This window comes from Panthera onca, chromosome B2, assembly GCF_046562875.1.
Source record: "Panthera onca isolate mPanOnc1 chromosome B2, mPanOnc1 haplotype 2, whole genome shotgun sequence".
In the NCBI taxonomy this organism is placed as follows: Eukaryota; Metazoa; Chordata; class Mammalia; order Carnivora; family Felidae; genus Panthera; species Panthera onca.
In genome coordinates, this window is record NC_138343.1 from 50,338,579 (window position 1) to 50,351,700 (window position 13,122).

A 13,122-nucleotide genomic window follows, 5' to 3' on the forward strand; every position below is an offset into this window, starting at 1 on the left:
ATACACGTTTGGATGAACACCCGTTAGGAGAGGGCCTGACAGGTAGCAGCTGATCTCTAGAAAATCTTTCTAGTGTTGGTCCCATTTTTGGAGCTCCCACCTTCCCCATTCCTACTTTCCAGCTCCGTGACCTGAAGCCCGCAGCCTCTCCAGAACCCCACCTCTATTCCACTGTTACACCTCCTCACTACATGGGTCTGTGTACCCTCCATCTACTTCCCATCTCCCAGAAATGTGTCGACCTTTCTTATGCCCTTATGATCTCCCTTATGTTCTCTTGGCTTGTAAGTGCGCTCCTTTGTACTTCATTATGGACATTGAGGAACATCTCAAGAAGAGGTGACAAAGGCATAAATTTGGTCTGCCACCCTGAACTCAACAATAAATGACTTTGTTTTTATACAAAATAAAGGTGGTAGAACTATTTCCTACTCTGGACACTTTGTTCTTATTATATGTTTATCAAAGTCAGAATTATAGTCTTGATCATTGGGTTTGATCAGCTGTTGACATTTCTTTACATTTGAGCCATTCTAAGTCATTGCTAGAAACCTGGTGTTACTCCAGGTGACAGGCTATTTATGAATAGATGAAGCATGACAATTAAAGTAAATTTTAGTGCTAGAGTAATTGCTAATATCTGTTTCCACTTTATTTGCCGTTTATATTTTTCTATTTGTATTTTATCTTGACCTCAATAGATTTGGATTCCTTTGATCAAGTATTACATCTTCTAACTTTCTCTAGGCCCAAGTATGGTTCTTGCAATTAGTCAATGCTAAGTAAACATAGGCAATGTGATGTTGCCTGGCAGAGTGGCCGGCACAAGTACCATGCCCAGGGCAAGTAATGAGTAGGTGACAATGACAATCTGTTGGCTACAACACCCAACTAAAAGAAATTTCAAAAAGAGAACCAGAAAAAGAAAGAAAATAAAATTATGATCCTTTTAAATATAAGAACATGACCCAGAACTGAATTCAGTAAGCACCTGGTGCTTATATAAAGACCCACATCGAAGCTCATTAGCATGAAATCTCAGATAATCAGAAATAACAAAAAATATCTTAAAAGCTTCTAAAAAGGGGGGTACCTGGGTGGCTCAGTGAGTTAAGCATCCAAATCTTGACTTTGCCTCAAGTCATGATGTCACAATCATGAGATCGAGCCCCATGTCAGGTTCCACACTAAGCATGGAGCCTACTTAAGATTCTCTCTCTCTCTCTCTCTCTCTCTCTCTCTCTCTCAAATAAAATAAAATTTTTTTAAAGCTTCTAAAAAGAAAAAGTAGGCCACATTCAAAGGACCAGAAATCAAACAACATCCCACTATTCTCAATAGCAACACGGAAGACTAGAAGATGATGGAATACTTTCAAATTGTTTAGGGAAAATACTTCCAACTTAGACGTCTTCTTCTTCTTCTTCTTCTTCTTCTTCTTCTTCTTCTCTTCTAATTTTGAGAGAGAGAGAGAGAGAGAGAGAGAGAGAGAGAGAGGGAGAGAATCCCAAGCAGGCTCCATGCTGTTAGTGCAGAGCCTGACTCGGGGCTCGATCTCACAAAGTGCAAGATCACGACCTGAGCTAAAATCAAGAGTCAGACGCTTTATAGACTGAGCCATCCAGGTGCCCCACAACCTAGACTTCTATTCTCAGCTAAAGCCTCAGTCAAATATGTGAATAGAATTAAGACATTTTCAAATATCCAAGAGTTCAAAAACTATCTCTCATCCATCTTTTCATAGGAAACTAGTGGGGTGTGTGCTCCACCAAATGAGGAACTATACCAATGAGAAAGATGTGGAATCCTACAAAAAGGAGAAGAAAGTCCAAAGAAGATGGTGAAGAGAAACAGCAGGACAGGAGAGCATCAGGATTATTGCACAGTCTGTCCACAGTTGAGGAGAGATGGAAGGTTCCAGGATTGCCTTTCAGAAAAATATGAGGGGGCGCCTGGGTGGCTCACTTGGTTAAGCATCTGACTCGATTTCAGCTCAAGTCAGGATCTCATAGTTGGTGAGTTCGAGCCCTGCGTCAGGCTCTGCACCAATAGCGTGGAGCCTGCTTGGTATTCTGTCTCTCCCGCTCTCTGCTTCTTCCCCACTTGCACCTCTCTCTCTCAAAAATAAATAAACAAACTTGAAAAAAAAAAAGAAAAAATATGAGAGAAGGACTTGGGGTGCCTGAGTGGCTTAGTTGGTTGAGTGTCCGACTCTTGATTTGGGTTCAGGTCATGATCTCACATTTCATGGGTTCAAGCCCAGCATCAGGCTCCATGCTGGCAGTGTGGAGCCTGCTTGTATTCTCTCTCTCTCTCTGCCCCTCCCCTGCTCACTCTCTCTCTCAAAATAAATAAATAAACTTAAAAAAAAGAAAACAACTTGTATAGCTTGGACAGTGTTTGAGGATAAACTATTGCTATATAGAAAACTAAGCAATAAAAGGAGACAATTATTAACTCTGGGATAAACAATCTGTTGTTTAAGAAGGGAAAGATAATTATAGTACACCAAATGATCTACCTGTAACCATAGTCATAAATGCAGAAATTCTGAATATTCATTTAACCAAAGAAAATAATTAAAATTTGATTCAACAAATGGTGCTGAAACCATTTTACATCCATGTGCAAAATAAAATGAAGCTCAGTGCTTACCTCATACCTTATAACTAGAAATGGAGCAATGACCTAGATTTAAGAGCTGAAAAATAAAATTGCTAAGAGAAAATCTTGGTGGTCTTGTATTTGATAAGACACAATAACTGGAGAAAAAACATGCAAGACATGTCCAATTATAGACTTTTATCGAAAAGATATAAAGGAAATATCTAGGGCACCTGGGTGGCTCAGTAGTTAAGCATCTGACTTCAACTCAGGTCATGATCTCACAGTTCGTGAGTTCGAGTTCCACATCAGGTAAGCTTGTGCCCCACTTTGGGTAAAATGCAAGCCCCAGGTGAGCCCCGCTTCTATCTCTTTCTCTGCCCCTCATGGGATTCTCCTTCTCTCTCTCCAAAAAAAAAAAAAAAAAAAAAAAAAAAAAAAATCAAACTTATATTTGATAAGAGACTTATAACCAGAATACATAACTCTTACAATTTTTTTATTGGGAAATCAACCCAATAAAAAAGTGGACAGGGGCACCTGGGTGGCTCAGTCAGTTAAGCGTCTGACTTCGGCTCAGGTCATGATCTCGCGGTCCATGAGTTCGATCCCCATGTCAGGCTCTGGCTCAGTCGGTTAAGCGTCTGACTTCAGCTCAGGTCATGATCTCGCGGTCCATGAGTTCGATCCCCATGTCAGGCTCTGTGCTGACAGCTTGGAGCCTGGAGTCTCTTCAATTCTGTGTCTCCCTCTCTCTCTGCCCCTCCCCCCACTCATTCTCACACTCTTTCTCTCAAAAATAAATAAACATTAAAAAAAAGTAGACAAAGGTTTTGAATAGACACTTTACCAAAGAGGATATACAAATGGCAAATAAGCATACAAAAAGAAGTTCAACATCATACATCATCAGGGAAAATGCAAATTAAGGCCACACTGAAACAGCACTACCTACCTATTAGAATGGCTAAAATTTAAAAGACTGGGTCAAGAAGCAACGGGAACTCATGTACATTACTGGTGAGAATACAAAATGATATATAGCCATTTTATAAAAACAGTTTGGCAGTTTCTGCTAAAGTTAAACATGCACAGGAGATAAAATGAAACTATATATTTGCAAGTTGCTAAGAGAGTAGATCTTATAACGTCTCATCACAAGAAAAAAACTTGTAACCCTGTGTGATGATGGATGCTGACTTATGGTGGGGATCATTTCACAATATATACAAATACCAAATCATTATGTCGTGTAGCTAAAACTAATATGGTAGGGTCAATTATATCCCAGTTAAAAAAAAAAAAAAGTTAAACCCACACACTAATCTACTCCATCCCTGCTCAGAGGTGGAACAATAAGAATAAGAATTCTCCCTTTGAAAAACAAGGAAAATCAGAACATTCAAGGTACATTAAAGTTCACTTTAAGTCTATTGTTTTTATTTGGTGATTATGCTCTAAAGAAAAGAACCTCCCTTCTCTGCAAAGCAATGAAAACATGCTGGGTAAACTTTTGTTTGGCAAATAGTAAGAGAGATTCTTGTGTCTTCAGACACTTGTTGCACAAGTGACCTTTAAACTTAGCTCAAACTCTCAGATCCAGTGGTTGTATATACTCAAGGACCATGCAGGATGAAGAGATACAAAACCCTGGAAATCTCAGAAAGGAGCTGAATTTCATGACACACTACTTTCTCAAAGAATTTTGAGCCAAAATTTTTAGCAAGCAGACACCTTATTTTAGAGCACGGGAAAAAGACATTTGGGGTGAAATAAAAATAAATTGAGGAGCACCTGGCTGGCTTACCATGTGGCTCTTTATCTTAGGGTCAAGTTTGAGCCCCACGTTGGGTGTAGAGATTTCTTAAATAAAAAAACTTAAAATAAATGTGGGGCACCTGGGTGGTTCAGTCGGTTAAATGTCTGACTCTTGATCTCAACTCAGGTCATGATCTCGCAGTTCGTAGTTTCAAGACCCGCATCAGGCTTTGTGCTGATGGTGCAGAGCCTGTTTGGGATTCTGTCTCTCCTTTTCTCACCTGCTTGTGCCCCTCACCTGCTTGTGTTCTCTCTCTCTCTCTCTTTCTCAAAATAAATAAATAAAATTAAAAAAAAAAAACCTTTAAAAAAATAAAACTTCCAAAAAGAAAAAAATAAATAAATGTAATGTAACAGTGAAAATAACCAGCTACAACTACACACAACAATCTGATTCTTACGGACACAATGTTGAGCAGAATATATGCTAACCAAGTGATGGCTAGATTTGTGTGTGCTTGTGATTTATTGAGCTGTAGACTATGATTTGTGCACTCTTCTGTACGTATGTTATATTTTAATACTTTTTTTTACAGTCTCCCATATGATTCTATTTAAGTTCCCCCCAAAAGACAAAACCAAACTGTCCTTTAATAGTCATGCAAAGGCAGTAAAAATATAAAAAGTCATTCCAGCAATTACCTTCAGGATACAGGAAGGGGTTTAAGATCAGGAGTGGGTGAGATTGGGGGCTGCAACCAGGGGACCTTGATTTACTGAACTAGGAGGAAGTTCTATTTCTTGACCTGGATAGTGCTTGTATAAGAATTTGCTTTAGAACTCTGCTAAACTGAACATGCAAGTTTTATGCACGTGGACAAAAAATAAAGTAGATTCAACCCAATCTAAATGTCTACTAATAGGGGACTATTTAAATTAACTATAATACAGTCATGTAATGTATTCTGTACCATTAAAAAGGAGGCAACTGTGGTCCTATGTGCTTATAAGGACCTGATGTCCAGATTGTGTCCCCAAATGACAAGAGACATGCTAGCAATGAACCTGGTATGATTCTCTCTGTCTCTGTCTCTCTCTCTCTGTCTCTCTCTCTCTCTCTCTCTCTCTCTCTCTATATATATATATATATATATATATATCTGGAAGAACAGACAAGAAATGAGTCAATATTCCCTTAAGGAGGAGACCGGGAACCAAATTTTGTATTATGTCCATTGGTTATCATTCAAATAGCAATGCAAATTAATTTTGGAAAATATTTGTTTATTGCACAGTTCTTTCCAGATTCTATGTCCGGGCTCATCTTTCACTATAAAATACTTTAGCAAAGAAGAGGAACTGGCATCCAGATACAGGGGGCCAACCATGGCCATGTTAATTACATAAGGACTTTTCTAAGAAAGCATTTCTCAAGCACGTATCATGAACTTGGCACTGGTTAGGCCCTATAAAAACAAAGGTAAGTAAGACAAAATCTAAGCCTTCCCGGAAGGGGAAGGCAGTGGGGAAAGATCAAGAGGCCATTTGGCCCCATGGGGAGTTTTCTTCCTGTGGCTGTTTAATCTTGCTGCTCATGGTCTTAGATGCAATTAGTTCATACTCCTTGTCTTGACAAGTCTTAGAAATCAACCAGAAAACACATATTTCATGAACAAATCCCACAATACTAGACAAAGCATTAAATACCTCAGTGGTAGAATCTTCATCTTTCTACACCTCCGAAGCTCTTTTACCCTTAATCTCTGTTGCTTCATCCTCAGTTTTCAAGAAGGCATATGTGAGTTCCTAGGTAGGTGGGCTTTTCACATCTCTGCTGTTTGATAGGATTCAAGGACAATGAAAATGTAACAGTTAAGGCAGCAGAGGTGCCGAGAACCCCACGTAGTGTGGGGGGAGAAAAAAAAGCAGAGGCCATTTCCTTCCACAGACGGGATGAGTTCCTCACTAAGCATGGGAGGACTGGAATGGAGGAGCACCCAAATTCCTTGTGTGAGGAAGGAAGTTGTGCCTTCTGCTTGTTGTCATAATTTCGATTTATGTGTGGTTATGTTTTTGAAAACTCTTTCCCAAATAAATTCTTTCAGCAATTTACTAAAACAGTTATTTTGAATGGTTGTAAAAAATCTGGGTCACCTTTTTCTTTTCTTCCAGTTTTATTGAGATACAATTAACATATAACATTGTATAGGTTTAAGATGTACAACATAATGACCCGATATATGTATTACCGCCAAATTTTCACCACAAGAAGCTTACTTAATATCCATTGCTTCACATAGTTACAAATATTGTTTCCCTTGTGATAAGAACATTTAAGATCCACTCTCTTAGCAGCTTTCCAATATACAACGATACGGTACTATTAACCAGAGTCATCATGTTGTACATTACATCCCCAGAACTTAGTTTATCTGAAAACTGGAAGTTTGTATCCTTTGATCTCCTTCACTGAATTTTACCCCCCACCTCTCATCCCCCACCTCTGGCAACCACCAATCTGATCTGTTTCTAGGAGTCTGCATTTATTTTTTTATATTCCACGTGTAAGTGAGATCATACAGTATTTGTCTTTTTCTTTCTGACTGATTTCACTTAGCATAATGCCCTCAAGGTCCATCCATGTCATCCCAAATGGTAGGATTTCCTCGCTTTTGTGTGGCTGAATAATAGTCCATTGAATATGTGTGTGTGTGTGTGTGTGTGTGTGTGTGTGTGTGTGTGTGTATACACACCATATTTTCTTTATCCATTCATCTGTTGATGGACACTTAGGTTGTTTCTGTACTTTGGTTATTGTGAATAATGTTGCAGTGAACATGGGAGTGCAGGTGCCTCTTTGAGATAAGGATTTCAGTTCCTGTGGATACACACCTACAAGTAAAATAGTTGGATCGCATGGTTGTTCTACTTTTAGTTTTCTGAGGAACCTCTGTAACTGTTTTCCACAGCGTCTGCACTAAATTACATTCCTGCTAGTAGTGTCCAAGGATTTCTATTTGGATCATCTTAAAGAACAGAGGTTTAGAAGCATCTCATTGTTGTAGTGATCCAAACCCATGCCCTTCATTTCTTCATTAAAATCCCACTCGCTGCTCTTGCCTGTCAATGAATATTGATGGTGGGGGTGGGGGGTATAGGTGAGGAGAAAGGGGTCTTCCTGACGTGAGTGGCATGTGGTGGAAGGGTAGCAGCTGTTAAAATCCACATGCACCTTCTCTTCGTAAAGATCACCCCCTGGATTTGGCCATAGTGGGTGACAGCTACTTTCGGCTGCAGGTGGTTCCACGGGAATCTGCTGGGAAAAGGGTTCTGAAGAGTTCTGAGAAGGGGAGAAATCATAAGGCCAGCTGGTCAAAGCAAAAGGATAATTGGGACAATGATTGTCATTAAGAGAATTTCTCCCCAAAGCAGTGTTTTTATTCCATGTTTGCCGATCATCGTAGTCAGAGAAGACTCCAGAAACAGGATGAAGCAGGTCCCCACTATTATAAATCCAACTACTGGACAATTTGCATTTCTCATAGAGTTTAGTGGGGCCCAAGGTAGAAGCGGGGTCTACCAGACCAGTGGTTCCCCCCAAACAATAACTCTTGGAGAAGAATAAAGAATCATTCAGTGACTTCTGCTGGGGAGTGTTAGCTATTAAACGTCCACCGTAACTACCAGGCAATTGGATGCCTTCCTGGATAGACCAAGTTAAAGGTAAACTTCCCCAACTTTGTGTTTCACCTGGAAGAGACTAGAAAGGAAAGTGAAAAGCTCACATTAATAAGTTAAGCAAATTGACACAACTACCACAGGCACCCAGAGTTACTCCACACAAATCAGTGCTCCATCCGATTTTCCTCATTCCTCACATACTTGAAGCACAAATGCACAGGGGAGTCTTACCACAACTACTTAAAGCCTGAAAGAAGCTTCTTCCATTTCCACTCTAAAGCCTACTAACCAGTAAGAGTTGAATTACTCTTACTCCTTTTACTCTGAGGAGAGTGAGTGTGTTTAAAATGTTTCATCCTCAGGGTGCCTGAGTGGCTCAGTTGGTTAAGTGTTCAACTTCAGCTCAGGTCATGATCTCACAGTTTGTGAGCTCGAACCCCATGTCGGTCTCTGTGCTGACGGCTGAGAGCCTGGAGACTGCTTCAGATTCTGTGTCTCCCTCTCTCTCTGCCCCTCCCCGCTCACACTCTCTTCTCTTGCTCTCAAAAATAAACATTGAAAAAAAAATCATAAAAAAATAAAATGTTTCATCCTCAAGCACAAATCTGATATTCTAACTGCCTTTGTGAGGAACTTGCAAGAGACTATTTAAGAAGAATCAAATCATGGCTTCAAAGATTTATATTATACTCAGTATAACTCTCAGGGGATCTCTCTCTCTCTCTCTCTCTCTCTCTCTCTCACACACACACACACACACACACACACACACACATATATCACTTCCCTCCTTGACTTCCCTGTATTTTAGTGCTGTTTCCAGTCTGAGAGACTAGGGTTATTTATTTTTTTCCTTCAAGATTTTTCTCTGAACTCATGGGAATTTTGTTGAATCATAAATAGGACCTGTAGAATATATAAGTAGTAAATTTATTTTTATAAATGAAGGAAGTGTACTACCTTCCAGTAAGTCACAGGAAAAGAATCTGGTTGAGAATTAAGTTATCCTTTTGTTTATGTAACAAGAGGGTAGAGGTGGAGAGACCATGACCAGCCAGAGTGACTGGGAGGAAATGTCCTTCAACCTGTCCCATGGCTTGGAGAAGGGACGAGGGACCAGCCATTTGGTTTCAAGGACTCACATTTCCCTACAGACTCAAATGACAATTTTTTCCTATGTGAGACACATTTACAACCTCTAGGGATGGACTGACTCCATCTCTGTTCTCATGAAAAGAAATGTAGAGCCCTGAGCAGTAGTAAAATACAGGAATTAGCACCACTGTGAGGCAGACATACCCACAAACCTATGGTATGATGCCCACAGACCCACAGACTTCACTTCACAGTTTGGCTTTCCCACCCCAACCCTCCAGATGGCCATTATTTTCAGAACAGTGGGTTTTTCATCTTGAGACAATGTGCTGAGGAAATATTCTATTTAGAGGAAGAATGGAAATTTGGGGTAAAAATTCTAAACACAAGGCTAATTATTTTGTGGTGATCATTTTAGGTTCCTTTCTGATAAAACCGAAAGATAAAGTGCCAAATATAGGTTAAGTACTAATCCAAATCTCTTTTTTCAATTGTAGTGGGGACGATGATTCTAAAAATATATGGGATTTAATGAACATTTGAGAACATACCACAAAGATGGTAGAAATTAAGAGGAAACCCCCAGATTCCATTTGTTTGGTGGATGCTAGCTTGTAGATGAGCTGGATAGTATGATTTTAACTTCATTGGTAGGTGGGAAGGGACCAGGGACATCTATTGCCCTCACCACATGGATGGTGAGTTGTACATTATGAACAAATAGGGGGACAGGTTACCTTTGTCTCTGGGCTCCCCTTCAGCTTTAAGGAGACAGAGGAGGATGCCGTCTGTGCCCTCTTCATTGCTCTTCTTGCCTCAGCTTCCAACTTGGTTTCTGGTTTGGGATGATCGTGTTCTCCCTTTGACTTATAGGAGACAGGGAGGTAAAATAAATAACAAGATTGTACTTCACGGTATATAAAGGCTTACCCTGTGCCCTGCCACCTGACGGGGCGTTGTTGCCATTGATGACTGTCATGAGACTGATGAGACCTCTTAAACCCACCATGTGCTTTCCTGCCTGCCTTTGGTCATGGTGCCCCTTCCTCCCATGGTGCCTCTTGCACATCTGGCCAAGTCATATCCACAATGATCACAAGGGCCACTTTCTAAGTGCTTCTTATGGTACGTAGAGGATGCGGTCACAAACACATGATCTCATTTTACCTTCAAGCACATTAGTATTACCACCATTATTACTGTCCCTCACTCACAGAGTAGGAAACTGAAGCATGGAGAAACTATACCAGCCAGGCAACCCCCTTAGCAAGTGGGGAGCCAGCTCTAGGACCTTCAGGAATTCTGTGAGCTGGCTGTTAAAAATGGCTGGTGGCTTCAAGTGGGCCATGGTGGAAATAGTTGTAGCACAGATGCTGGCACACCCTAGCAAATCAGGACATTCTCTTTCTGCAGGGACACTGATCCTGACACCCAGGCAGTCGGCCATCAGAGGCTACGCTCTATTCTGTTTACACCACCGCCCCCCCGTAAAGTCCTTCTTAACATCCACATTTTATGTAAAACTGTGGGCTTAGGGGAGCAAAGTAACATGTTTAGGTTTACAGAGTCGGTTAGAGGTCAGAGCTGGTATTCGACCTCGGGTCTGTTGAAGCCAACTGCATGCCCCTGCACTGCGCTAGCCCGAGTGGGATAGGAGTACTGACAGCTGCCTCTCCCAAGAAGCCCGAGGCAGAGTCAGCTGGCTCCCTGGTACATGGTGCGTCTGCTGAGGTATGGGTATAGACATCTGCCTGCCCAGCGTGGGCCTCAGGCTTGGTACAGGCTCTCCACCCGTCCACTTCCTGTACGAAACTTCTCCCTGTGCTCTGTACACATTGCTTGAATGAAAGAGAAATGGCATCTCCTCACTCTAAATCCAGTCCAACCTGGAAAAATATGAAGCGTCCATCGTGCCTCCAGAAGTTGGTGACCGGGAAGCCCCCATGGCCTCGGCAAGGAATCAGCTTGAGAGGCCCATCACAGTTGGGACAGCGTTTCCCTGTAAGAGAGCAGAGGAGGGAGGCCACGTCAACTGACTCCTGACTCTGTGCGACTCTAGCAGTGCAGGCCTGATTCCAGGATGGCAGAGAATATAGGTGGGCACAGCTTTATGAGCTTTCATCCCCTCCTGGGCATTACCCCTGACCCTAGGAGGCCTGGCCATTGAAGTGTCCCAGCCCAGGTCTCACACAGGGGGAAAAGGAAGCAGTTTTTTCCACAGCAGGGTATTTCACAGATCAGGGGAGAGCTCTTTGAGCAGAAAATCCCTCCCTACTTATTTACTGATACTTGAAATTCTTGGTAGAGAAGAGGAAAGAATTCTTTCACTTCATAATTAGAATTAAGGGTCAAGGAGCAAAGTCACAGGAGAGAAAGAGCACAGCCACGAAATTTTCATTAAAGTGTAAATGACTGATAGCAGATCCTTTCCTGAGAGTAAGTTTTAAAGACAAATTACAAGGACAGAACGTGAGGTAACTTGGGGGCTGGAGTGGGCGAGACACAGGGAATGCTGAACGTATCTGCTTCAAAATCCCAGGAACACGATAAAGAAAAACCAAGCAAACGTGATTATGGCATGGATCTAAAGGACGTGGCATGGAGTCTCATCTCAAACTCAGCCCTGCCGCTCCCACTCCAGATCAAAGCATTCACTGAGTTCATCTTCGGCCCCATTCCCAAGATGGCAAGTGTGGCGAACAACTTTCACCTAAACTTTCTGTGGGTGCACGATGAACTCATGTCCGCCCCTGAAGTGACATGTCTGCTTTCTAACAGAGGCCTGGAGTCAGGTGCCTTGACCCAGGGGAGCAGTTTTACTGGTGGGTGCTCTGGGCACAGCAGATCCGTGGGGCAGATACTGGGGGTTGAGGAGGCTGGTCGGCTCTCCATAATGTGTTCTACATAAGGAACAACCTTGGTCTCCACACACTCCACACCCCTCGGGATGTGCTGGGATGTGCTGGGATGTGCTGGCCTCTGGGGAGGAGCCTCCTAGTGGATGTCAGCTTCCTCACTGTGCCAGGGGACCCTACTCACTCTGCTGCTTCTGCCGGGCTTTGTCGCAGATGGCAGGTCTCAGGTAGATCTTGCGCCCCTCCTCGGCGGAGCAGTCACGGCTGCACACCACCACGCCCAGGCAGGACTTCTTGAGGATGCGCGAGTTGTGGTTGTTGGTGTTGCGCATGGCCCAGCTGCTCAGGTGCCGCTGCGCATTCCTGTCCTCTGAGCTATAGATGTGCTTCTCGTAGGAATCTGGCCACTCCTGGAACCAGTCGGTCTTTTTCACGTTCTGACAGAAACACAAACAATGTTGCTGTATTTTAAGCGAGAAAACACAACTGTTCATAGATGCGAAGATGGTTTGGCACCAAGAGCTGCCGAGACCTTTGGCAAAGACCAACCAGGGTTTCGTTCTGACGGCAGGAGCTGGGCACAGCGCGGCGGCAGGAACAGAAGATGCTGTGTCTACAGAAGACTTGCTCCCCGGACCAAAATGAGTTGTAATTTCGGAAGTTGGAAGTCTCCCGGCTTCCCCTGAATTCTACGCCACTGATGTTTCTCTAGAACTTGGTGATAAGACTTAACTGACCGTTTCCCACTAAGAATTTTTGAGGGTGAGGGGTGTCTGGGTGGTTCAGTTGGTTAAGCATCTGACTCTGGCTCAGGACATAATCTCATGGTTTGTGAGTTCGAGCCCTGTGTCGGGCTCTGTGCTGACAGCTCGGAGCCTGGAGCATAGAGCCTGCTTCAGATTCTGTGTCTCCTTCTCTCTCTGTCCCTCTCCTGCTTGTGCTCTCTCTCAAAAATAAATAAATAAACATTAAAAACAAAGAATTTTTGAGGGTGAAGTAATATTTTTGTGCTCTTACACAATCACAGTGGAAAACATCGTGGCAGGGTAGTGAGATAATGTCTCATACCACACTGTAGATACCTTATTGGGAATGCTAAGGGTTTAGGCAAAGGCACCAGAGATAAGCA

General features: G+C 42.4%; 1 protein-coding gene across 3 annotated transcripts in view; it reads right to left on the minus strand.

Annotated features, from left to right (window-relative positions):
- Nucleotides 1–3,143: 3,143 nt before the first annotated feature.
- The window catches only part of GCM1 (glial cells missing transcription factor 1), a 52,862-nt gene continuing 42,883 nt past the window's right edge, over nt 3,144–13,122 (minus strand). For all 3 annotated transcript variants that reach the window (XM_060615750.3, XM_060615751.3, XM_060615749.3), the window contains exons 3-6: nt 12,178–12,430; nt 11,025–11,137; nt 9,876–10,004; nt 3,144–8,122 (exon numbers count right to left, since the gene is read on the minus strand). In XM_060615750.3, coding sequence (XP_060471733.1) covers nt 7,385–8,122; nt 9,876–10,004; nt 11,025–11,137; nt 12,178–12,430 — 1,233 coding nt within the window. In that variant the 3' untranslated portion in view covers nt 3,144–7,384. The remainder of the gene's footprint in view (nt 8,123–9,875; nt 10,005–11,024; nt 11,138–12,177; nt 12,431–13,122) is intronic.